Consider the following 27,307-nt stretch of genomic DNA (forward strand, 5'->3'; position numbering starts at 1 on the left):
GGACCGGTAGAGCAATATTGTGTATACTTAAGGAAGAGACGCATCATGGATTTAGGGTATGATTTCAGTTGTATTCACAGTTTATTTATACTATCATAAATTTTCACGTTACATTTGTTGATGAAAGTAAAAGATCTGTTTGATTTGCTGAGTGATGGCAATTTTGAAGTATAGTTTAGATTTGAATTATCCAAATTCTGGTTAGTGATGAGAAAGGAGTTTCTATCACTTGTCTCTGTAGAGAGAGAAAGTAGATTAGTTTGGGGCTGAGGGTAGGAATGGGGATCAACTAATAATTTTGTAATATAAAGAAAATGTATTTAAGATTTTTTTTCACTGAGTTTCATATAGACACCACCAAATTCCCTCAAATTTGCTCCATTATACTGTTCAAATATGAATTTTCATGTGTGTCATGATGTGAAAAGGTTAGAAAGCACTGGACTGAATCCTATGACAGTCTGGAAAGCTGAGGCAAGAATGTTAACTGTGACAGGTCTCAAATTCAATAAGGGATTTAAGAGACTGGAGTAAAAAGCAAGGCCTGGGAGAGGGTAAAGCTCCAGGAAGTGGATTTACTGACTGGGCATGTGTGATGGAGCAGAGCCTGCAGTATCTTAGGTCTCACTGAGGTGGGCGATATGGGCCAGCAGTAGTGGGATGGGTAGGTGGCAAGAGGATGATGAACCAGACTCAGCTGGACTAAGGCAAATAGCTGTTCAGATGGCCTCTTAATTACGTAGCAGAATAAAGGCCTGGGAAGAGAAATAGGTTATCCTAGCCTTCTATAACTCACTCATGGGGATTGATCAAAGTGAGTTAACTTTTGAAGGAGAAACCTACTTTTTGGGAAAAAAAGTACTCACTAGTAATTACTTTGTGTCAGGCTCCATCTTTAGTGTTTTGTATGTATTTATTCCATTTAATTTTACTTACTGGTTGGTAATAGTACTCATTATTATTCCCATTTTATAGGTGAGGAAACTGAGGTCACTCTTACTCATGGTAGAGCTGGTATATGAATTCAGGCAGTCTGGCCTATAGAGTCTATGTACTTGACTCTATGCTGTACTGCTTCTCAAATCTGTAGTAATCCTAACTGCTCATTCCTTCTGAACTCCCACCCCTGATCTCAATGCAGACTGTTTTCACAGCCTGGACCTTCTCCTGTGAAGGATGTGGTCCACAGTGGGTGCTGTACTATGGCCTCCTCCTAGGTTTTGACTCAGATTTGATGGGCCCCCCTTCAGTTGCTTGTTTGGGGGAAAGTTGATGAATATAGCCTGATCTTAAGATGTCATCAGAACATTTATTTTGCAGCACCTTATCATTTATGTATCATTTATGTAGCTTTAGTATATGGTGGCTACTAGCTATATGTGGCGATTCAAATTGAAATTTAAATTAAGTAAAATCAAATCCGATAAAAAGCTTGGTTCTCTGATTACAGTAGCCAGTGGCTACTGCCTACCATTTTGGATAGCACGAGGAAGTTTGCCGTCATCACAGCTGGTTTTGTTGGACAGTAGCGTTCTTACTGGTTCTCTTCTCCAGGTCTGCTTCATCAGAAGTGAGAGCTTGTTTCCTATTGGCTTCTAACTCAGGTTGCCTTACTTCAGTGGTTGGCTCCACTGATTTTGTCTTTCCTCATATTGTAAAAGACAGCAATACCAGAAAATAACAGATTTTTGTGGCCATTACGTACTGGTACAAGATTTGCTTTCTTAAAACAATCCTATAATACTGTTGACCTTGCTCTCCTTACCTTATTCTGCAAGTATTACAGTTACAAACTGAGAAATACATATATGGAGAAATCCATATATGACAGCCTGTCACACTTTGGCTCCTATTGAACTTGAAGGCATCTGTAGCGCTTGTGACTTAAAATTGTGCATTACTGTTGAGCAAGAGGTCCTATAGGTGTGTAGTTGGATTTTTGCACCTGGTTTTAGGTTTTTTTTATTCGTCCTGAGTATCATCTCATTTTTCCCTGTTGTGACTGGGGTTTTGGTTTGTTTGTTTGCTTGTTTTTAAATTAAATTTTGACCACCTGACAAACCATTATTCTTCTTATTATACCCCGCTTTAATAAGCATACTTTTGTAGGTTGGCTAAAACAAGTCATGTCAAACTAATCTTTTATTTTCTTTTGAGAAGGTTACCAGATTGGAAGGATGCTATAGTCAAATCATTTAGAATGTTTTCAAGGGCTGGCAGTTAGGTGAGTAAGAACTGCAGAAATCATATCAAAATTTGAGAAACTAAGAATATTTATCTGTAGAAAAATAGGCTATTTTAGATATTCAAAAAACTGTGTTGAGTGAGCAGTGTTGATTGGAAGGAGAATTTATTATTATCAGAGGAAGTTATCAAGGTTACTTATGAGAAACATAAAGTGCTGTTAGTATGTTTGGGGGAACACACGTAAGTTCCCAAGACCTTGGGGCAGCACTACATACGCGGGGGTAACTGTAGGATATTTTCATTCTTGCGACCACAAAAGTGAAGTGAACCAAAAAACACAGTGGGAATTAAACGAGGTAGGGTTAAGTTTTCATTAAAGGCTGTGCCATGCATTCACCACTCCTGGTTGCCCTGGCAACCAGGCTCCCTTGCATGCTAATGACATTATAATGAGAAAAAAACACATGCAAATGCAGTAAATAGTAATTAGAGGCAGAGCCATACATGGAGTGGTGAGCTCCACCTTGGGAAGGTCTGGGGAAGATCTGCTGAAGGGTTTGTACTGAAGACAAAGAAAAGGGTAATGAAAGAAGGACTTTGAGTTATGTATGAAAGGGTTGAGTCCTCATAGAGCACACTTTAGCTTTTGCCTCCTGCAAATACCTGTTATTTCTCCACGCAGAATTTAGTCAAAGTCAGAAGTCACGCAGTCGTACATCCACATTGTCATAACCTGTTGGCATCACTGAATGGAAAGAATCTTTGCTGTAATTTGCCTTGGGTGTGGAGCAACTGTAGCAGCCTGCTCTTTGGAATGCTCTTTCTGCTCACATTGGATGAGGCTGGGCCCATCCAGACAAGGTAGTGGGGCTGAAATATGTAGCCAAAAGTCATTCTTGGTGGAGAGAGAGTAGCGTCTTCATTCTGTGTTACTTCAGATGAGACAAGTAGGACCAATGAGAGACTACATTTGATTAACATAAGGTGTAACGGGTTAAGAATACCTGCTGTCTACATCTCTGGAAATGTGTCACAGATACTGGGTGACTGCTTCTCTCAAATGTGATAGATAGTGTTTTTGATTTGCCCAAATGGTTAGATTCACTATGAATCAGCGTTCAATTTCATTCTCTTCCCTTTATTTCATTTTATTCAAGCTCTTCTTTTCTGTCTTTTCTATTTTTATCGCCACTTGTCTATCTGTGTATCTTTCTTGGAAATGACTAGAAAATGTTATATCACATGCTTCACATTATCCGAATTCTTGGATTTATCTTTTCAATGTCAGCTGAACCATAGATTATTGAGTTGAAAAATCACAAAAAATAGCCATGAAAATTCATAAATTTTTACTGTTGTTTTTCCTCTTTAAATTCAAAAAGTTCAAAAATTTCACAAGAAATGCACATCAACTTTTCTAAAAATTTGCATTAGTATATTATTAACAGTTCAAGTAATATAGATATATATGTGGTAAAGTGTTTAAGTCCCTGCCAGCCACCTCTCACCTCCTCTGCCAACTTCCTGTCCCAAACTTCAGAGAAAGCAAGCGTTAACAGTTTGGAGAGTAAACTTCAAAATCTCTTTCTATGCATTTCTATGTATGGTTATTAAGATATTATTAATATCTAACACTGAGTGATTGCTATGTATCAGACACTGATCCTTTTTGTATATAAATTCATTTAATCCTCAGATAACCTTCCTTTGAGGGATTTTCTAGAGGGAGGAAGGAAGGCCAAGACAAGTTAAGAAATTTGCCTAAGGTGTCAAGTCAAATTTATATCCCAGGAAGTCTGTTTGGAGCTCATGCTTTCTCTCATCACACTATCCTGCCTGTTCTGCAGGTAACATACACATATATGTTTTCTTTTTCCATGTGTCTAGAATCAATCATTCCATATGATTATTCTTCAAGTAGTTTTTTTAACTTAATATTCAGAGAGCGTTCCATGTCAGTAACTTACCTCTTCCATTTATTTTAATTATTCCATTTTATTCTCTTGTTCAGATTCATCATAATTTAAGCAGCCCCCTATCGATGAGTATTTAATTTGCTCTAACGAATGATAATTTAATAAATATCCATGCAGAGAGCAGTTTTCATGTGTGTTTATATTTCTGTAGAATAAACAGTTCAAAATGGAATTGCTGAATGAGAGACTATTCTCACTTTGCATTTTGACAGATGCTGCAAAATTAGCACAGTTATCACTCCCGTCTTGAAAATACTCTTTGCTTAGCATGTGGGACACTGACCCATCAGTGTCCTTCTCTCTTGAGAGGAGAAGGGAAGCTTCCCTTGGCTTCCTCTGCTGGTTCCTCCTTATCCCCCAACCACTGAACACTGGAGTGCCCCAGGGCTCAATCTTTGGACTTCTTTTCTTCTCTAGACTCACTTTCTAGGATATCTTATCTAGCTCCTTGGCTGTAAACACTGTATATTTACTGATGACTCTTAAAATTGTATTTTTGATGCCTATCACATCCCTGAACTTCTAGCTTTTATATCCAGGAACCGAGCTGAGATTCTCTTTGAATCTGTACATGGCATTGCACATTTAACTCATTTTTACTTAATCTTCTCCCTTTCCACCCCAACCTGCTTCTTCTACAAACTTCCCTATCTCAAGAAATGTTAGCTTCCAGTTGCTCAGGACAAGAACCTGAGGTTTTTTTTGACTCCTCTCTTTCTCTTGCATCCATGTTTAATCCATTAGTACATCCTACTAACTGAATCTTCAAACTATATCCATATCAACCACTTCTCACCACCGGGACTGCACCACTTTAGCCCAGGCTGTGTCATTTCTTGCCTGGCTTATTGCAATAGCTTCCTAATTAATGCCCATTTAGAATCTGGTCTTTTAACAGCAGCTAGAGTGATGTTTTAAAAATGTGAGTCCCGTCATAGAACTCTGTGGCTCAGAGACCTCCAGTGACTTCCAGTTTTAGAATAAAATCCAAAGCTTTGTTCATGACTTCCAAGGCCTAACTGGTCCCCACACCCTTTCTGTCATTCCCTAGTCTTAAGTTCTATCATTCTCTTATTCTGTCATTCTGCTCCAGCCATACTGATATGCCTGCTGTTTACACCATTGGGCCTTGGCACTTCTCATTCCTACTGTCTAGTGTGTTCTTTGCCATGCAGAGATAGCTTTACGACTTATTCCCTTCCTTTTGTTAGATCATTGCTCACCTTATCAGTGAGGACCTGCTACGTACCTACCTGATGTAAAATAGCGTCTAACTAACCCAATAATTTTCAATCCCCCTTGCCCTAATTTATTTTCATTGTACTTAAAAACCACCTACTTTGTGTGTTTAGTTCTTAGTTATCCCCTCCACCTTGCACCCTGTCCTCCAGAATGCAAGCTCCATGAGGAGCTTTGACTGTGTTGTTCACTGCTGTATCTCTGGGGCATAGTACAATACATTACATGAAGTAGGTGCTAATAGTATTAGTGGAATGAACGAGAATGTGGACACAATTTCTTTCCAAACATACTGTAACAATTTTCTCATCAAAAAGTATATGAGTATTCTTATTTTCTCACACTGTATGAAATTAGATATTACTGATCTTTTTTAATTTTTTCATTCTCAAAGGTAGAAAATGATATATTGTTTTGATTTGCATTTTCCTCATTACACTGATGTTGAGCATATTTTCATATGCTTTTTGGTCACTGGTATTTCTTCTAGGAATTTTTTATGTCCTGTGTCTGTTTTACTGTAGGGTTGTTTATCTTTGTAATACTGATTTGTAGGAATAACTTATATATTATGACTATCAATCCTTCATTTCCTATATGTATTGCAAATATTTTTTCCTAGACTGTCACTTCTCTTTTAACTTTGTTAATAGTGTCATTTGTCATATAGGAGTTTTAAATTTTTAATAAATCTGCCAGTATTTTGCTTTATGGCTTCTGGGTTGGTGTTTTGCTTGGGAAATCCTTCCTAACTTCAAATTCTGGAAATATTCTCTTTTATTTTCCACTAGACCTTTATTATTTTATTTTATTTTTCATATTTAGAACTTTAATCCATCTGGGATTTATTTTGGAGATTGTGTGGGATAGTAATGTAGCTTATTTTTTTTTAATTTAATGGTGAACCAGTTGATTTCAAGTTTATTATTGACTCATCCATTCTCCCATCTATGATCCAATTTTTTTGTTATATATTCTAACATGAGTCTACTTCTGGACTCCATATTCTAATCCTTGATCTATTTTTCTTCTCTGTCACAACAACACAGATTTTAATTATTGCTAGTGCTCTTTAGTTAATTTTAATACCTGATAATTTTACCATTCATTGCCTTTTTAAAAAAATTGACTACTCCTGTGCATTATTTTAACATAAATTTTAGAATCATTTTACAAGTTTCATAAAAAAAACTTGTTGGGATTTTTTTCATGGTCTACAATAAATTTGCAGAATTTTCCTGACATGGTAGGTATATTCCTGGATATTTGACATTTTTGTTCCTGTTTTTGTTCATGGAATGGTGCATTTTATATTTATGATTTTAATTGATTATTGCTACATTTGTAAAATTATTGATTTTTACCTGTTGATCTTTTTCCTGGCCATTATCTGAAAGTCTCTTATTTATTTTTATTACTTTTTCTATTGATTCTCTTAGATTATTTAAGCAAACCATGGAACCATCTGCCATTTTGTCTTTTCTCTTACAAGAACTTTCTCCAAGCACTGAGCTGAGACATTTGTAGAGCTCACCTTGTTTATTTCCCATTTCTTAGAGATCATTGTCCTGCACTGCCTGTGTCTCATATCTGAAAATTCTGATTTCACGTGTTTTGTTTGGTTTTCTAGTTGTTTAAGATAGGAGGGTGGGGCGCCTGGGTGGCTCAGTCAGTTGGACGTCTGCCTTTGGCTCGAGTAGTGATCCCAGAGCCCCATTTTGGGCTCCCTGCTTGGTGGGGGGTCTGCCTTTTCCTTTTCCTCTGCCACTCCCCTTCCTGCTCCTGCTGTCTCTCACTCGCTCTGTATCTCTCAAATAAATAAAATCTTAAAAAAAAAAGATAGGAGGGTAAGTCTGGTCTCCATTATTCTATAGGAGACTAAAGAAATGCTTAGAAAAATGCAAAACTTCTTGAAGGATACTAAGTGTGTATTGCCATTATATGAAATGTAAATTTAACAAATACAGATTTTAAGCTATTAGTAGTTATATGATCATCAATTCAACTGGTCTGTTTCCAAACCTAAGACTGGGAATACAGTAGTGGGAGAGCATGATTAACTCTTGGAATCGAAGAAGAGATTTTAAAGGATGTTTCCCTAAGATATGTAACATAAGTGTGAGGCAAGAGGGCGTGCTTCTGTCCCTTCTGCTATCACCCCAGCTTTCTCATAGCTCCTGCCTTGATGCAGAGACAGCAGACTTCCTTCTTCTTCTGAGATTTGCTCATGGCAAGCTATGGGAAGCAGGAGTTCTGACAGAAGATACAGAAGGAGAAGACATTCAGTAGAAGAGCTTAAACAAGCACAGGCTTGGAATGGAAATGACTATGAGGGCACAGATTGTGACTCACTCTGGGAAATATGTCAGGGAACTTTTGTTACATTAATAAAAATGTCCTAGTGTATCTTCCCTCTCTTCTTCCACCTCTTCACTCTTCTCTGCCGACAGTGTGAGTTTGCCGTGTACCTGGTATTGATCCAAATAGTGGATATTGAATGCTTTTTGGCAAGTAGAATGATTTTAGTAAAGTCTTCAATCTCATATTATCCAGGACCCATGGAAAAAAAGCAGTAATTGTACTACTACTGTGCAGCCTTCTCTAAAAGCTGTCAGTATCTTCTTCCCCATGATTGGTCAAAACCCTTTTGGTTTCCAGCAGGAGCCATGAGAATCTGGCCTCGTGTGTTCAGGCTGGAATAGTTTCTGAAGTATTGGCCATTGACTCAGTCCTACCTTGGCTTTTCTTCTGGGCAAGCTGCCTGTGTAGGTGCAGGAGCTGTGTGACTACTTTTCTCCCACCTTTTTCTGCTTTGCCATCTGTAGTGAGTTGAATAGTGTTCCCCACAAGTTCATGTCCACAGAATCTGTACCTGTGACTTTATTTGAAAATAGGGTCTTTGCAGATGTAATCAAGTTAAGATGAGGCTGTACTGGATTAGAGTGTGTCCTAAGTATGATATGACCGGGGTCCTTGTAAGAATAGGGAGATTTGGACACAGAGGTATAGACACACAAGGGACAAGGCCACGTGAAGACAGAAGCAGAGATTGGGGTGATGCATCTACAGGTTGGCAACAAACAGACCCTAGGAAAAGGCAAGGGAAAATCCTCCCCTAGAATCTAAAGAGAGAACATGGCCCTGCCAGCACCTTGATTTTGGACATCTATCCTCCAGATTCAGAATGGTGAGAGAATAATACATGTCTGTAGTTTTAAGCCACCCATTTTGTGGTGCTTTGTATGGCACCCATGCCAGCAAGGCCTTTCTCACTTCCCCTTTGCCTTTTTCCCACCCTCATAGCAGGAGCCTTCTCTGAGTAAAATTGCTTAAACTCAGGCACCCTTTATTTCTTGAAAAACTAGGGAAGTTAATAAATTATTTGTACTGCTTTGCAAGAATACTACTTTGAAATCAAAGTGACAACTTGCTACCCTGATAATTTTCTACTGTCAGACTATCAAATTCCTTTCAATTTACTTTAAGTATAAAATTACTTCAGTACTCTTAATTCTCTTGAATGATTTGCTTAGAAGAGATAATGTTATAAAAAAGGAATTACTTATGAAAGGAATAAAATTTGGAGTAAATTTAAATCTAAAAGTCAAAACAGGGAAGTTCAGAACATGGGTCATTTTTACGTGTGCATATTGGAAAGCAATGATAAATCTTTGAGAACATTTTAACTGGAAACAAAATATGGTAAATCTCTTTAAAGTTAAATTAGAAGTAGAAACAGAGAAAAATTATTTTTCTGCACCAGGTTTTCCACATCCCCTCTAATCAGTTATAGTAGCTGTTGGCCATTCCTCGGGCACAAATAAGCAGGAGTGCTCTGGGAGGCGAAACCAAATTGTTTAATATAAAAAAAAAAAATGAGGGCACAGATGGAGGTCCCACAACTATGAACTGAAAATTGAAAACTCAAAATGGGCAAGTTGGAAAACCTGAAAACATTATTAAAAAACGAAAGAGGAAAAGGAGAATGAAATCCCACAAAATGCTTAATAGTGAAATTTAATATTGTAGCCATATCTGTTGAAAGTGTTAATAAGGAAAATGGAACCGATGTGATTTTAATTTACTTTTGATGCTTTGGCTCCAAGAAAGGGAAGGGATTTAGCATCATTTAAACTGTAATCATTCTTTGAAAACTTGTATGAAATAAGCAGGCTGCATAGGTACGTGTAAACAAATAAATGCATGCTCTCCTCAGATTAGGTCACCAAATTGGCTCAGTAACCTTTTTTGGTTGCTGTGTGGCTAATTTTCTTTCACTCTTTTTTCCCTTGGGGCCACCGTGCTTTGCTGTGCTGTGACCTGCATTTGGGGAAGGGGAGGGTAGTGAGTCTACTGCTCCTCTCCAAATGATGAAGGGGCCGGAGGTGAAAAGAAGGGGGACTTGGGAGGTCTTGCCAAGGAAAGGGAGCCAGGATTATTGTAAGAAAACCAGGTTTTTAGACAAATGAGCACAGTGCCGGGCTTCTCCGTATGTTTTTATTGAATGAAATAGAAAATTGAGAGCCTTTAAAATTGAATTTTAAGTGGCCAAAAAAATGTCCACTTGACAAACAAAGTGAAGATATGCTATAATTCTAGGAAAGAAGTTATCTCCCTTGTTTTGGCTTGGCAACTAGAGGGTTAATTTAAAAAGGAAAGAATGTAAAACAAAAATTAACATTGTATGCAAGAACATTTTATGGTTCTTAGAATATTTCAGAGTGGAAGGAAAGGTTTAATGAATTTTCCTAATTCAGTCTTCCCAGCACAGTGTTACCTTTTCTTTCATGGGTTGGGTCTTTATTTTACTTTGTTTCATTTAATTTTTACAAGGAAAAACAGTATATGGCCATTGTAAAACTCTGTATATTTTACTCATGTAAAAATATAGATGAAAATATTTTCTTCCCTCTCTTCTGATTCAATTCTATAGTTTCCTGTGTGTGTGTGTATGTGTGTGTGTGTATATATATATATACACATATATATATATGCTTGTGTATATATATATATATGTATGAATTCACATTTATAATATATTTACATAAATGGGATCATTGTTCTGTAACTTAAAACATTGTTTTTTCACCTAACATTATAATATGGAATCTTTCTTTGTAAACATAGAGAAATATCTCATGATTTCTGATGGTTGCATAGTATTCCATTGTATGGATGATTTACATTTGTTTATTGGAGCCTCTATTGATGAAGAATTACTCCTTAGTTGTTCTCATAGTTATCCCTGTAACTTTAAACAATGTACTTCTACTTACTGATTTCTCATTTTTGGACAATGATGATTGATTTCTGCTGTGATAGATGAGGAACTTAATGTGTTTATACTACCTCCCACATTTCCTCCTGTTCTCCTTCTAATTTTTAAATTAATTATATTATTATTTTTATATCATCAAGATTTATAATATTTAGATTTTGTAGGGTTGAGAACCACTGTTTAATGTCAGCAATTTGCAGTGCCTTTCAATCAGGGTTGCAGTGCATGTTGCCTCATTGCTTCCAAATGTTCACACAAATCATCTGGGATCCTGTTAAATACAGATTCTGATTCAGGGAGTCCGGGGTGGAGCTTGAAATTCTGTCCATCTAACAAGCTCCCAGGTGACGAGGAAGCTGCTGGTCCCCAGACCATACTTGAATGGCTTCAGTTTGTTACTCAGTGTGCAAAGCGTGGGCTTACACCACTCCGTGAGAGTCAGTAAACATGTTTCTGCCATGATCCAGACTCCGGCAGAATTGCTTAGTGTGGTATAAAGAGCACTGGGTCAAGAGGCCTGCTTTCTACCTCCAGCACTTCTCCCAATTAGCTCTAAGACAAGTCTCTTAAGAAAGTACTTCAGTCCTTCACCCTCTTATCTCTAAAATGAGAGTGTTGAACTGGATAAATTGCAAGGTTCCTTTTGTTCCTACCTCTCCTGTTCTGGTCCAGGGTGTTTTCAGGGACTAGGGACCAGGTTTTCATGTGGAACTAGACTCTGTAATTAGGACCCCTTTTTCCCTAGGGCCTGGGGTCTAGGCCCTGACTTTGGATTGATTGGGGGGGGAATAAAACTAACACATGTTAAAAAATTAAAGAAAACTTTTTTTTTTTTCTTTTTAAGATTTTATTTATTTGAGAGAGATGGAGAGAGCACAAGTCAGGGGAGGGGCAGAGGGAGAGAGAAAAGCAGACTCCCCCCCCCCCCCCGNAGAAAAACCGCCCCCCCCCCCCCCCCGAGCGGGGAGCCGGACGTGGGGCTCAATCCCAGGACCCTGGGATCATGACCTGTGCTAAAGGCAGATGCTTAACCAACTGAGTCACCGAGACGGCCCCCCAAATTAAAGAAAACTTAATGATGAATTATAACCTATTGTAAGTACAGAAAGAATGCCAGGAAGCTAGAGTTGAGTGTCTACCAGAAAAGTCGGTTGGGATTTGAGTCAATTATCATTTATTGGGCCAGGTGGACTGTAGTGCTACCTCAGGGGCCAATTCTCATGCTTTTACGTTCGCTCGTTTCTACAAAAACAACCTTCAACAGTGAAGAATAAAACATATTTTTCTGCCTTAAATTAAAACAGTGTAGGAGAAAGGCCTACTTTCGTGGAAGTAAATGTTTGAAAGGAAGCTAAAATGCTGTAAACTGTTTTTTTTTCCTATATTTAATTTTTCAAGGCTACTCTTGACTGTTGAGAGTTTGATACCAAAAAGAAAATTACCATGACCAGATAGAGGCTAAGTCAAAAACCCTTGTGCATTTCCCTATAGACACTAATAAGTAGCATCAGAAATAACCTAAAATAGAAATAAAATCCCTTAAATTATTAATAATATTAGAAATGACTTTTTTCTCTATCTTAAGTCATTGGAAAAGAGATCAGATAATGCATTTCGATTTTATAACATAGGTGCATAGGAATTTTGGACTTAACCTTTTGAAGTCAAAAGAAATATGTTTTGTCTTGTAATTAGGGTTTTACAAAATTATAGTTTTCCATAAGAAGAGGTTGTATGATCAGTGCTCATGAAATAGAATACTCTTCACTTGATGAATTGGATTCAGTACACACAGTTTAGTTCTAACTCTTCTCTGAATATCTTAAGAGTTTTTTTTTCCTCTTTAGCTAGATTATTTTTAAATTGCAGACTGCTTGTACTTTTTGTCTCATAATCACCTGCCATTATGGCTTTACTGTATTTGGTAATACTTCTATATAATGAGCTATCGATTATCTATTGTAATAAAGGTAATCATATAATACAGTAGAAATCACATAGTTTATCATTCAAATCAAACTGTTTTATTGCTTAAGAGACTCTTTCTGTGGTCATAGCAGGCTCATTCTCAACAGTAGGAAAATCTCATCTAGTTTTAAACTAGTAACAATATAGGTCATTTTGTAGGAAGATTATTTTAGTTGCAAGGACAGAAAACCCAATTCAAATTGGGTGAAGCCAAGAAGAGACTTTTTGGGGCCATATAATTGAAAATTTTGAGGGTAGAACTAGCTTTAGGTATGGTTGGTGTGCACAGTGTAATCAGGATCCGGTCTTTCTGCATCTCATGGCCTTGCTTTCCTTTGCATTGGCTTCATTCTCAGGCTCCATTTGATTACTCGATGGCTGCCAACACTGCCAAGGTTTTATCTTCCTGGTTCAAATCCAGTAGAAAAGAGGATATCCTCCCCCGTCCCCTAATCTAAGTACTGAACTGTGTTTCATTGGCCCCGAGTAGATTTTTTGCCCTCCTGAGTCTCTGAGGCCAGCCGTACTGGTACTTTTATTGGTCGTATCGTTCTTGTAATCATTCTGTAGTAGGAGGCCTTGTCCACATTGATAGGGGAGAAGGGAATGATTCCTTAGAAGAAAATTGGCTACTGTTTCAGAAGAAGGGGAAATTGATACCTGATGTAAAAAGCAACAGCAACAACTACAATCCCTACGTATATCTTTCTCAATTTAAGCCAATATTAAAAGTCATTTATGTTGTCTGAATCCAAAGATTTCAGTTGTTGAAGGCCCTCAGGTGTGCTTTGCATTTGGATGATGCAGAGTTAGAATTTAAAACAATAATTCCGTCTACAAAATGTATAGTATTGGGGTGCCTGGGTGGCTCAGTCAGTTGAGAATGGGGTTCTTGGTTTCTGTGTGGGTCATGTTCTCAGTGTGGTGAGACTGAAACTCCCATGGGGTCTGCTCTGGCACAGAGTCTACTTGAGATTCTCTCTCGCCCTCTCTGCCCCTCCTGCTCGCGCTCGTGCACGCCCTCTCTCTCAAATAAATAAAATAAAATAGTTTTAAAGGTGATAGTATTGGATACCTGATAGCTTACATTATAGGGAGGAAGGATATTTAAATATTTAACAATCTGTGGCAGTGGCATCAACCAATCAGAATAACTTGGGTCCAGCCACTAGAACTGGTACTGATCAGGACCACCCAACAGGGTTCTTTTGTGAGGGCTGGTGGGATGTAAGCCCAGCTAACTGGGAGGCGTTGTAAAGGTGCCACCAGATTTCTTAGAAAATTCGGTTCCTGTATTAGTTTCCCAGAGCTACCATAAGAAGGTACCATGAACTGAATGACTTAAAACAAATTTATTCTCTTCCAGTTCTGGAGGTCGGGAGTTGAAAATCAAGGTGTCTGCAGGTCCATGCTCCCCCTAAAGGCTCTAGGGAAGAACTTTTCTTTGCCACTTCTAGCTTCTGGTGGTTGGTGGCAGTTGTTGGCTTTCTTTGTCTTATAGATGCATCACTTCAGTCTGTGCTGTGTCTTCCTCTGGCCTTCTCCCTTGTGTGTCTGTGTCTCTGTAGCCAAATTTCCCTCTTAAAAGGACACTAGTCATATTGTCTACCTTATTCCAGTATGACCTCATCTTAACTTTATTACATTTGTGTAGACTCTGTTTCCCAAATAAGGTCACATTCACAGGTTCTGGGGGGACATGAATTGTGAAGGGCCTTATTCAACTTAGTACAGTTACCTAAAATCCAGTGCTCTTACATAATTGGAATGACACAATTTTTTTAAAGATTTATTGATTAATTTTAGAGAGAGAGAGAAAGAGCGGGGGGAGGGGCAGAGGAAGAGGGCAAGAGAGTCTTAAGCAGACTCCATGCTGAGCAGAGAGCCTGACACGGGGCTTGATCTCACCACCCCGAGATCATGACCTGAGCTGAAACCAAGACTCAGACGCTTAAGTGACTGCACCACCCAGGTGCCCTGGCAGGACACAAATTTAAGAAAAATAAATTCAGTATTAAATCACTCACAAACACTATAAAATTTTTCTTTTCTTATTGTGTAGTTAAATGAATTTTTGAATCTTAGTAAAATTATTTAAGTGAATTATGAATGGTTTTAGTTAGAATGTTTTTTGTACTTTTGTTACTGCATCAGATTAAGTAATCACATTTCCTTAATTTTAACTATTTAAACTCTATTAAAATGTGAGTGTTAGTATGACAATTCGGTGGAGAATTAATATTACTCATTAATATGTGAGTATGTTCGTGTTTGAGGAGGTAGTACATTTTTATATGTGACTTTATTGAATTCAGACAAGTTTTGCCTTTAAAAAAATGGAACTGACCACAATTAGATAAACATTAGTGTATTTAAGAGCATGTATAAGAAAGAGGTGAGAAATACAACTGGTGAATGGCTTGGAAATCATATGTATGGAACATTTGAAAATGCCAGTCGTAATTGTCTTCAAGTCTATGAAGAATGGCTTTGTGGAAAAGAGTTTAGACTCTGCAGGGCAGAACTAAAACCAATGAGTTAAGATTAAAGACAAACATTTCAGTGCAATATAAGATAACATTTTCTCAGTGAACTATGTACTGTGTACCAAAATGGAGGTGGTGGTCGTATAAAGGAGTAAAGCAAAGGTTTCTGGAAGTGCTTAGGTAGGTGCTGCATAATTGCCTCCCTGTAATGTTGTAATGGAGATTTTGCCTTGAACAAGAAATTAAAATGGAAGGTCCCTTCTAGCTTCAAGATCTGTTGCAAGTCCTCTTTAAATTTTTCTTTCTATATAGGCCATGAAATCAATATTAATATGTAACAGAGTATTTCTGTAAGTTTAAATGCTTTTTAACAGCTGCCAACCTGAGGTTTTGCTCTATGACTTATGTGCTATGGACTGCTTGGAAGAAAAAGGAGGGGGGATATCCAAGGGAAGGGGAAACATCATTAATAAATTAGAGGAGTAGGGGATTAAAATGTGTGTTTGATGAGTACCTACTATGTGCAAGGTTCATTGGATGAGTTTCTTTATCCATATTATATTTCAAGATATCATTTAATATACTTAGTTTTTTTATTACTCAGTTTGAAACTTATGAGAAACTGTAGTTCTTAAAATGATGAATTCGTAAAATAATTGACATTTTCTTTTGTTTTCTTCATGTGGAACTCAGGACTGTTCTGAAGGCTACATGTGCAAAACACATTTTCAAATTAAACCTGGGACACAGGTGTCACATCCAGAAACATCTGCCCATGTGCAGACATGTCTTCCCATGGAGGTAAGTGGTTTTCTGTATCATAGTCTCCTTTTCAGTCTTTGTGAAGTATAAATGAAACAATTTAAGTCTATTAAATGTATATTTGAAAAAAAAATTACTGGCATTGGATCCTGGGCCTGCTCTAGGGGGAGAATTGGACATCATTGGTTTAGAGATATTTTCTTCGATAATATTGAAAGCAGGAATTGTGGTAAAGTTAAGTTCCTCTCTGAGTCTATACAGACTGGATCTGAAGGCTGCAGATGCCTTCCGTTGCCTGTTGATTTTTGTCCAGTGAAATCCTCCCAGGACAACACAGACCTGTCTGTCAGCTGATTAATACATGGCTGGAGACCTCTTTGCCTAGTCTGTCTGCCTCTAACCGTTTTCTCCTATGCCCTTTAAATTTGCTGGATCTGGGTCTCATTCCTTAGGGGACTTTAACCTTGACTTGAAAATCTTGGTAAATTAAATTTTAATAAGGTGCTAATGGCTCAGTGGTTTTCTGGGATACTTTCAGTTTTATTTTTATCAAGATGCAAATAGCCTTCTTGTATTGTTATTGTTAATAAGGAATTTTTTATGTATCCATGGCAAAAGTAAACAATAAAAAAATATGTAAAGAGTAAAAAAAAACTCCCATATGTCCTTTAAGTGGAGATAGCCACGTTTAATATTTTAGCAAGTATCCTTCTGCACATGTCTATCATACAGACACATACATATTTTCCTTTTTTTGCAATGAACAAGCATATATCGTGGAGATCTTTGCATGTCAGTAAATGTAGAATTCCATAGTTCTTTTTAAATGGCTTCATTGCATTCCATTCTATGGATGTACCATAATTTTGTAGAACCCATTCTGAAGTAAAATACTTGAATTCTAAAATAGAATTGGTAGGGATAAATTGTTTCAACACAAAGGAAGAAAATACTAATGCTTGGAATTCCGAGCATCCTGGTAGATGGGAGAGGACGCTTTTCTTGTGAAGGAAGAGCTTTTTCTCAAGACCTTTAAATCAGCCCCATTTGGGGAGGGGGGTGGGGGAATGGGATAGACTGGTGATGGGTAGTGAGGAGGGCACGTGTTGAATGGTGCACTGGGTGTTATATACAACTAATGAATCATAGAACCTTGCATCAGAAACCAGGGATGTACTGTATGGTGACTAACATAATGTAATAAAAAAAAATTAAAAAAAAAAAACAAAAAACAGGGGCGCCTGGGTGGCACGGTGGTTGGGCGTCTGCCTTTGGCTCAGGGCGTGATTCCGGCATTATGGGATCGAGCCCCACATCAGGCTCCTCCGCTATGAGCCTGCTTCTTCCTCTCCCACTCCCCCTGCTTGTGTTCCTTCTCTTGCTGGCTGTTTCTATCTCTGTCAAATAAATAAATAAATAAAATCTTAAAACAAAACAAAACAAATCAGCCCCATTTGGCAATCCAGCATTAGCTACCCCCTCTCCCCACCCATCTATGACACTGGCCTAGAACTAACTCTTGCCAATGTAATTAAGTTTGCAAGTTATTCTTGAGGGTATTGTGTTTGGTAATAAGCTAAGTGCCCCTGGGTGGGCACTCAAATCCTGATTACTGCTTCATAGTTCAAATAACCAACATCAGATCTGAGGCCAAGCATGTTAAGAAGCTTTTCAATTCATTATATATTAACTTAAAAAATACACATGGAAATGGTGATTTAAAAGATGAATTACCAGTTTATGCCTAACAAGTTGGCAGAGATTTGAAAAGCACTAAAAAGTGGTGTTGACAGTGTGAGGGAACTGACACTTTTTGGTTGATGTTTTAACTTCACAGAGTATAAAGATGGGCACATACTATGAACAATTTATTCCAATTCTAACCATTAACCTCATAAAATATAAGTCTTTCAGCATTTTTCATTTTAAACATTTTCTAAAAAATTTCAAACATGAAAAAGTTGCAAAAATTTTGCAGTCAGCATCCATATACTCATCACCTAGATTCTACCATTAATATTTGCTGTGTTTGCTTTATTATATGTCTGTCCCTCTATTCATCTATCAGTACATCTTATTTTTTTGATTTAATACTTGTAGCTTGGAGACAAATACTCATAGAATAATTAGAAGTGTACACAGAGATTAACCTGTAAGTATATGCATTTCAACATTATTTATACTAGGAAGAAATGGGAACTACTGAAATGTATAACAATAATGGATTGGTTAATTATGGCATGTCTCTATGATGGCATTTTTGATTCAGTAGGTCTGGAGTAGGGCCTGAGAGTTTGCAGTTCTAACAAGTTCCCGAATGCTACTACTGCTGCTGGTCCAGGGATCACTCTTGAGAACCACTGCATTGCTCTATGATAGAATGCTTAGCATATTTGAGATGCTGTACAGCTGAGACGGTTAGTTAATATGATGTATGACAGAGTCGATATTGCAATAAACTTGGTGGGATGAAAGATGTCTCAGGTTGGGTTTGCCAGAAGCAGAGCCTGAGATGGAGTTGCCTGTTCAAGTGATTTGTTAGGGATGAGCTCGTAGAAGAAAGAGAGTGATAGAAGTAGAATACGACAAGGGATAGAAGCTAAGGAAGAATGTGGTCTCTGCTAGAAACTAACTTGAGCCTGATCCCATGGGAAGCTCTGGAGCACCAAATGCACCCAGAATTAGTTCCACTTTGTGTCATTGGGATGGGCCTTTTGTACTCTGTGACAGTTATTGGCTTGTCATTCAGTCACTGGATGAAGTAGAGGTGAACATAACTTCCCAAGCAAGGTGGCTCCAGTGTTACTGAAAAATTCTGCTGTGTGCTGTTATCAGCTAACAATCAAAACAGCTAAGTGGGGATGGGTGCGCTGGCCTTAAGGGGAGCTAGAATGGGCATCGACAGCATCCACTACCAAAGAATAACGTGAAACCAACAAAATGGGATCTACGGGGAAATATATATTTAAGTTCTGTATTTAGATGAAAGGAGGGAGACAATGCTGTTTTGGAAAATGTGTTTATTTTTCATAGAAATATTTCATAGAAATATGCCATTATGTTAACATGTATTTTAAATGAACTAATAAATTAAAAAAATTTAGTTTTAAATTCTAATACAGTGAATGTCAGTAGATAAAACTCTCTTAAACAGAAGCTCATTGGGATCTTCAATGAATTTTAAATGTGAAAACAGGTCCTGAGGCCAAAAAGTTTGAGAACTATTAATCTAGATCAAGGAATCTTACATTATTACATGTGAAGAACACTGATAACTAGAATATATAAAAAAACATACAAGTAAAGTTGAAAACTCATAATAAATAGAATATTTATCATAAATAGAATTCATTCATGCAGAGAAGCATCCCAGGGGCCATAGGTGGGCTTGCATACATTGCTATGAGGAATATTTGGGGGCTCTGGAGATGTTAAACTGGAAGGGAAGACCTAGGAAAGTTAGCTGTTTTCAGATACCTAGAAGCCTGTTCTGTGGAAGAGAGAATAATAAGTTTACTTTGTTTCTGAGGATAGAACCAGTTCGTGTTTGGAAACTAATCTAGATAATTCTCTCTAATGTTTAGTGTTGCCTACAATGAAGTTGGTCAACTTGCAGAGTTGTACGCTCCCTCCCTTTTCATGATGACATTCAGCAACAGGTGCAGTGAGTGGTCATTGATCGAAATGCTTGGATGCTTAAAACACAAGGCAGATGATGAGTGAGTGAAGTGCGCTGATGGGAAGTACAGTGGAGAAATGGAGAAGGCAGGACTCATCCAATAGGGACAGCAGACATGTAGCTCCAGGTGGATTTTAAAGATGAGGCACAAATCTGGATTTTTGGCTTAATTAAAACAAAACAAAACAAAAACCATGGAGGTCACATAGACTATACTTATGGGCTGCAGATGGTCCTTAGGCCACCCCCTGTAACCTAGACTCTATTTTTTTTAGAAAGAAGTCCTAGAATGTATAGAAGACTAAGCTAAGGGACCTCTGAATTCTCTTTAGAATTTAAAGCCCAAAAGTTCCATATCGCTACATTTCCAATTTAAAGATATTCTGCTAATGGTTGTTTTAGTTTAGTTTAGTTTAGTTTTTTTTTTTAATTTTGGCTTTGTATAATGTGGGAAATCAGTTCACTTCCTTGTTCTAACCAGAATCAGCATTCTTGATTGTAGAAAGATAGCTGGATTCATGATTTTTATGAATATAAGATTATCTACAATGGTATGTAGATAATGACAGGACATTTATTTATTTATTTATTTATTTTTATTTATTCTTTAAAGATTTTATTTATTCACTTGAGAGATAGAGCAGACAAGCAAGGGTAGTGGCAAGCAGAGGCAGAGAGCGAAGCAGGCAGAGGGAGAAGCAGACACCCCCCTGAGCAAGGAGCCTGATGCAGGGCTCCATCCCAGGACCCTGGGGTCATGACCTGAGCGGAAGGCAGATGCTTACACAACTGAACCACCTAGGCACCCCGATCACAGGATTTTTGGAATCAAAGCAAAATATAATGGAATATTTAAATGAAGTAATTTGTGAGAATCATAATCTATACCTTTTTTGAATTTTTAGCATACAATTCAAAATGACAGTTAAAAGAATGAGATGATATTCAAAAATCTACTAAATTTATTGGGATGTTCTTTAGTACTGGTTTGGGGGAACAGGAATCCTTATAGTTTAATCATATTAGATAACACATTTATTGAGAGTAGTTAATATGATTTGCTTGTGACATTTCTGAGTTTGTGAAATAACAACCAAGACTCTGGCAGTTTTTGAACAAGATATTTTCTTTAGCAGTGACTAAAAGAAATCCATTGCCTCAATTTAAAATCTTTGATATAAATGAATATTTTCACCAGGGCATGACATAATCAACTCTTGGTCCTTGAAATATCTTACGTAACACTTATTTCTGTTAAGTGGATATTGGTGTTAATACTTCACTTTATCACCTTAGGATTTTTTGGATTTACCTGAATACTCTTCTTAGATAAATTAAGATTTGATCATTTATTTAAAAATAGTAAAAAATCATTTAATAATTGGTCTGCTTTAACAAATATGAGTTTAGGGGCGCCTGGGTGGCACAGCGGTTAAGCGTCTGCCTTCGGCTCAGGGCGTGATCCCGGCGTTATGGGATCGAGCCCCACATCAGGCTCCTCTGCTATGAGCCTGCTTCCCTCTCCCACTCCCCCTGCTTGTGTTCCCTCTCTCGCTGGCTGTCTCTATCTCTGTCGAATATCTTTAAAAAAAAAAAAATGAGTTTATTGTGAAAGTCCTTATTGAAGCCTTACTTATGTAAATTAAATAATAATTTAAGAATGGAAGTGGTAACATAAGCTGTATATCTCAATTAGACAAATATTTGTTGTAAATTTGTTATTATTAACCTTTAAAATGATATGTGTATATTATTGTGAAATAACTGCTAAACTTTAAAAATATTTTTTAAGATTTTAGAATAACTCCTTGACCAATAAAGACTGCAGTGACTAGAGCGGAGAAACAAGGTGATAGTTTTCTATCACGTATAGCATTAAACCCCTCTTAATAAAAGGAAACAGTGAGGTGAATATTCGATATGGGTATTGACTGTTAATAATCAGTAGTAAAATTGATTAGTGAATGCTTAGAAGAGGAAAATATCTGAGAAATTCTTTCCTATAGAACTAGTTTTCTGGGTGACATTGCTTTGCATTTCCGTTTTATCTCTGACTTCTTCATTTATGAAATTCTGAATCATTTTCTTAGAATGGAGATGCCCAGATTTTGCCCGTTGATTAATTCATTTCAGATGCTTATACATACATTTTAAGTTGGTCAGTTATTTTTTATATTATTGAAGTTTAGATACCTCGGTCTAAAGTTAGATTGCTAAAGTTCCATTTCTTCCTCTTGAAGAGGTATCAGAGATGGGTGTGGAGCGTATTTTATTTATTCATTTGCTATCTTCATTACTTTAGAGCCTCAGGTTGTACCTTCAGATTACATTTTTTAAAACTATGGAAATGATAGAGTCATAAAAATAGCAGTAGTATGCTACTGGAAAAAGGATTTTTGTCCTGGGGCCTTGTAGTTTCACTGACTGGGACTTTCCTTAGTCCAGGGCAGGTAGAATATTATAGAGAGCCCTCAACAAAAACAACCTATCATAAATTCCCTGAAGCATAAAGCCGACAATCAGTAACTGGAGATGATTTCAGTTGCCAACAGAACCTATTCAAGAGAATGATGATCTTCTGAGGTAACCAGGTCTTCAAATATACTCATTTGCCCTAAGGATTTTATTAAGTGGCTTCTAGGATGAGTTCTATTTTGTATGTCCAAAATAGACTCCTATGTCAGAATATTGTGGTGTTTTTTTTTTAATAATGGAATAAATGACAAGCCACAGTTCTCAGTTAGTGTTAACAGTTTCTCTGTAAAGCAACTGCTATTTTTAGATTAAAGTATAAACATTTGGTAAATGTAAATGATGAGTAATAACCATGATTTCCCCCAGTATTTGAAAATGTAATTATTAAAGCAATGTTAAAATGCCAGAGAGTCTTTTATATTTAATGTATGTAGACACAAATGAAAGTATGTGTAGTAGTCACTCAGTATTTATTTATTGATATGATGAATCTAATGTTGATAGATAATGGGTTTTAAAAGAAAAAACTATTAATACAGCAGACCCAATCCCACCTCTGTGTTTTTCTTGAGATATTTTGAAAAAGTTAAAAGACAAAGCAAATCTTGGTTTTATTTAATTTAGAGTGTAAATGTATGCCATAGAGTGATGTGGTATTTGAGAGTGGAGAGTATAGGACATTCTCAAAACCAATCAGGACTGATTAGGGTTTGCAACTCTAATAAAATTGTGGATTATTGTACTAGATATAGTATTTTTATGCAAATTATTTCTTTACTATATGACAGAAGTGTTAACTTATTCTTAGAACTCATCAGAAACTACATATAAAGATGTAGCACTAAAACCGTTTGATCTAATGAAATCTTAGGGGTGTTAAAGCACCTTAGTGTTCTTTTGTGAATCCAGGGAGTGTTACGGGAAAATGTTTCACATTCTCCTGACTCCTCTTTCTTCTCTAGGCCCTTGGTACCTGAATAGATATCACTGCAAGATTCAGAGAGTGTATTAGGTTCATTGAGAACCTATATAACCTAAGTGGCTTCTTAAAGTTACTTCTGTGTTTGAAATTCTCTGTGTTCTGTTCTCCTTGGTAAAGCAAAGAGAGAATCTATTTTTTTGAGAAAAATCGAGTTGAATCAATTCAGGTAGATAACTAATTCCTTTTCTATTTATCAAGATAGTAAGAAAGGTTTCATAAAGGGACCTTATTTTGACTGAGCAGCACATTATATCAGAAAGTTTCCTTTATGTATAGTTATAATATTGAGTGTTTTTTAAAATCAAAAGTAAGATTATTTCTAGCCATAGATATGTACTTGAGAGAAAACTGAACTGATATTTCTGTGTAAAAATATGATGGGCTTTCAGTGCGGAATACTTACATCCAGTTGTAAAGGTCTACAAGAATCAATTGTTTCTGAGGAAGGACACTTAATGTATTACTTTAATTTAATTGTTCTAATTACATGTTCCTCCCATTTCTTTTAATGAGTTTGAGATGCCTTCCATGAAATAGCTTTAAAAAATATACTTAATGTATGGATAGAGGGTTTCAAACTTTATGTGGGTCTTTTTTCATGGAGAATATCTGAACAAGATGTCTTGATTTTATAATCGAATCTAAAATAAATGAAAGTGAAACCATTATTTTGTACTTCGTTCTCCCCCTTTGATTTTTTTTTTTTAAGCCAGTGGTAACACCATGTGTGTAAAGGGATACATTGTCCAAATCTTAGTTAAATTGAAAAGGTTAGTTTAAAAAAATATTTTCTGGGGTGAAAGAAATATGCATTGGCATAATTTCCTATGCAAGACTCAAAAACAGTGTTGTCATATACGCTAAAGAAATTGAATGTTACAATGGAAATGTGTGATCTCATGGTGAACTATAATGTTCAGATGTTTAGAGGGTTGTTTTCTAGGTAGCTTGAATGAATTAGTTACTTGTAGGGATTTTTTTAACTGTCAGATAAAGATAAACTGTTGTGTAGAATATTATGGTTCTGAACCATTGCTCAGAACTAGAACAGTCATACATGTAGATTGCTCCTTATATAATAGGACTCTATAGCCCCTGATATTTCTTCCACTAGTGCCTGAAGTGCCTACTATTAAAGAGCCTTTATTAAAAATGCAGACGGATTATTTTGCAGGGAGAGAACAAAACATTTTCAGAGTGGATTAGTGGTTCTGAACCCTGCTATTGGAATCTGAGCACTGATCTGGTTAGATTCCTCTGATCACTGCTGTGTTCTTAGAAGCATCTAGTCCAGTGCCTGGCATAAAAATGCCAAAAACTAATATAGTCTATATTTTTATTTTTGTGGCTTGAACTACCTAGAATTTCCTGTCCCCTAATATACTACTAACTTCACTAAAAGTCAGCAATGTTAGAATAAATATTTTATCATTATTCACTTACTGTCTATTTATTAAGTGGTACTTACAGAATGAAGTGCCAGGAATATTTTTTTAAGTTTATTTCTGGATTCGTGTGCGTAAGGGTGAATAATAGTCCTACTTTAAGGTATTGGACTATGTTAAAGGTTTTTGAGGTGAAAAGCTAAGGGGAAAAATTTCTAAGAGTAAGGCGTCAAAGTGTTTTTAACAGTTATTGTTTTTGATTGTATAAATGGGATATGGGAACTTCAATTATGTTTTTCCATATGGTGCTTGCAGATTTACTGTTTTAGAGTTATTCTTTGCTCTTAGCACTTTATTAGTCTTTTGTATTTGTGATAAGCATGGAGAAAGTCCCATCTAGTTCTAACTGACCCCAAAGGAGCCTTAGGATACAGAGTACAGGTTTGTCTCAGCTATAGTTAGGATGGATTGGAAAGAACATTCTAGCACATTCCTCTGAATGTGCTCTGTACACTCTTTTTGTCTCAAGGCCCTCAAAGATACCTGTCCCTTTTTCATTTCTCTTGCCTTCTTTCTTAGTCTTGACCTTGCTGTCTCAGTAATGCCCACAACACTTAAGTTCCATGGTCCCATATCTTGATGCCATACTTAGGTTGCCACTTCTTAGTCCTCTTCTATAATCCTGTCTCACCTCTTTCCTTCACTACCTGATTTCTTGAATAAGTAATCTATAATACCTTCCTTCTTGTCACTCCTTTCATCTGCAACTCTTTTTCTGTTGACTTCTATCAAAATCAAGCTATGGAAATTGATTTCTTCTAAGTTATTAATTACCTTAAAATCACCACATCTAGTGTGACCACGTTGCAACATTTGACATGATTGACTAAGCCTTTTCTTCTTAAATTCTCTCTCCTTTTTGCCTCTGTGACACTGGTGACAAAGGATTATTTTTATTCTAACAGGCTATTTTTACTGTTATTCTGTGGCTAATATCTTCCCTAAATCAGAGTCCATGGGGGAGGGTTGAAGGTCACTTCATGCAAACAAAGATGAATCCAGAGGGCAAGGGTGGGGCTGAAAATGAGAAACTATATCAGTAGTCATGACTATAAAGCTAATCAGGATCTTGGGCCATTACCTCAAATAAAGCTGAAGTGCCCACAGCTTTTCATTTTGACAGCTGGCATTCTGACAAGTCAGACTGACTTAAAAACACATGGTTGGAATCTGGCAGTGAGAAACTTGAGGGCTGGGATTCCATCTGTCCCTCTGTCCCTCTGGCTGCCTTATGAACCCATCGACCAATCTTTGTTTCTACACTGACTCTCAATACTTAGGAAAGAGGCTATAGCATATGCTGGACTTTCTTGAAGTGTGATTCTAACTTCCAAAAATGTTTTTCCAAATCATACTCATTTGGTTACACAAGGTGTTGGAATTAACCTGTCAGGAGGAAGCTAGTATCTTTTTTTTTTCTTTTTTTTTTAAAAAAACACCTATTACATCTCAGGTATTTGGGAATGGCTATAAGAAATCTACATGGTGGTAAGTATAGAAGGTAGTGGTGGGAAGCAAGAGCGGTTCTGCACTAAAAGTAATTTTGGGTGGAACATGAGAATGTTAAGACTTTAGATTGGTTTGAGAAGTAGTTAGAGTTTTTAACATGGTTTGTCTAAATCTCCCCTTCTGAGGAGTAGTAGGCTGTCCACGTTAGGGCATTAACCGGGTTGTTGGTGTGTTGTTAGGTTCCTGAATCTGGGATTTCCATTCAAGTTAGTTAGGAGTACTGAGAATCAGAGAGACAGACTAAGTCAGAACCTATTAAGGAAAGCTGAGATTGAAATACCAGGAAGTGCAGTACAAACATTGACCTCCTCCTCTCCTTCCAAAGTAAAGGGAATAACAGTGTCACGGGTTTGAAATTAGACAGAGATGAGACTGCAGTGAGGTTAGGTGGCGAAAAAAGGGAGGAGGACCTGAGTGACCGCCCCAACCAATTTGGAGTGTGCTGAATCTTCTTTGATTTTCACGGATGAATGGTTTTGAGTGTGTCAGACAAGTTTAAGGGGTTGGGGAGAGTGGAGAGGTAGTGTGATTATGCGGGAAGGAGAATCAGAGGAGGTCTATAATTTGAATGCTTTCTCTTAGGTCTGGTCCTTGTCCATGTTCCTTGTTTTAGTCTCTTGCTTATTTGAGGGTATCTGATGAGTCTTTCTGGATGTTCCACAACTGTTGCAGATATTGGTTGGTTATGTATATCTTTGCTCAGAGGTGATGGGAAGCAGCGGAGTGGAAGCTGTGGTGTCTAGTGTTATCTCCCTTAATCAACTGCTGGCTCCTTGAGTGCAGGATCCATAGCTTACTTATTTTATAGCACTTTCTCAGGGACTCATTTTGAATGAGGGGTATACCAGAAGTGTTATAAAGAACAAACTATAGAAAGTTTTATTCTATAGCAAAGCTTTTTGTGAAAATATGCAGTATGGCATTATTGCCATATGATAGGCATTTTATGAAATAATGAAGAAAAAATCAAGAATATACTTGTCTGAAATCTGTTGTTTATAGAAGCTCCCAGGTATATTAACATGAAATTTCAATTGCCATTTATCCCAGAGGACCAAAAATGTCCTATTTGACAGAAGATCTTTTTTTTTTTTTTTTTTAAGTTTATACAGTTTCCACACTGGAGCTTTGGCATGGGATTTGTAGTTTAGTGTTCTTTTTAAAAATAATAAACAAATGAATGTTTCAGGAAACCTGTGATAGACTGAATCAGGTGGAACTGATTTAATGTTATGGATAATTACATAATTAGTGCTGTAAAAAATAAACCATACTATCTACTTGATGGACTGGAGCTGCTGTGAAGGAGGTGTGTAATTAT

The 27,307-nt window shown here is 37.0% G+C and overlaps 1 protein-coding gene across 7 annotated transcripts in view; it reads left to right on the forward strand.

The window, feature by feature from the left end:
• The window catches only part of ATG10 (autophagy related 10), a 224,814-nt gene that overhangs the window by 36,742 nt on the left and 160,765 nt on the right, over nucleotides 1-27,307 (forward strand). For all 7 annotated transcript variants that reach the window (XM_019796403.2, XM_034656456.1, XM_034656455.1 and 4 more), the window contains exon 3: nucleotides 15,828-15,935. In XM_019796403.2, coding sequence (XP_019651962.1) covers nucleotides 15,828-15,935 — 108 coding nt within the window. The remainder of the gene's footprint in view (nucleotides 1-15,827; nucleotides 15,936-27,307) is intronic.

This window comes from Ailuropoda melanoleuca, chromosome 3 (genome assembly GCF_002007445.2).
Source record: "Ailuropoda melanoleuca isolate Jingjing chromosome 3, ASM200744v2, whole genome shotgun sequence".
NCBI lineage: Eukaryota > Metazoa > Chordata > Mammalia > Carnivora > Ursidae > Ailuropoda > Ailuropoda melanoleuca.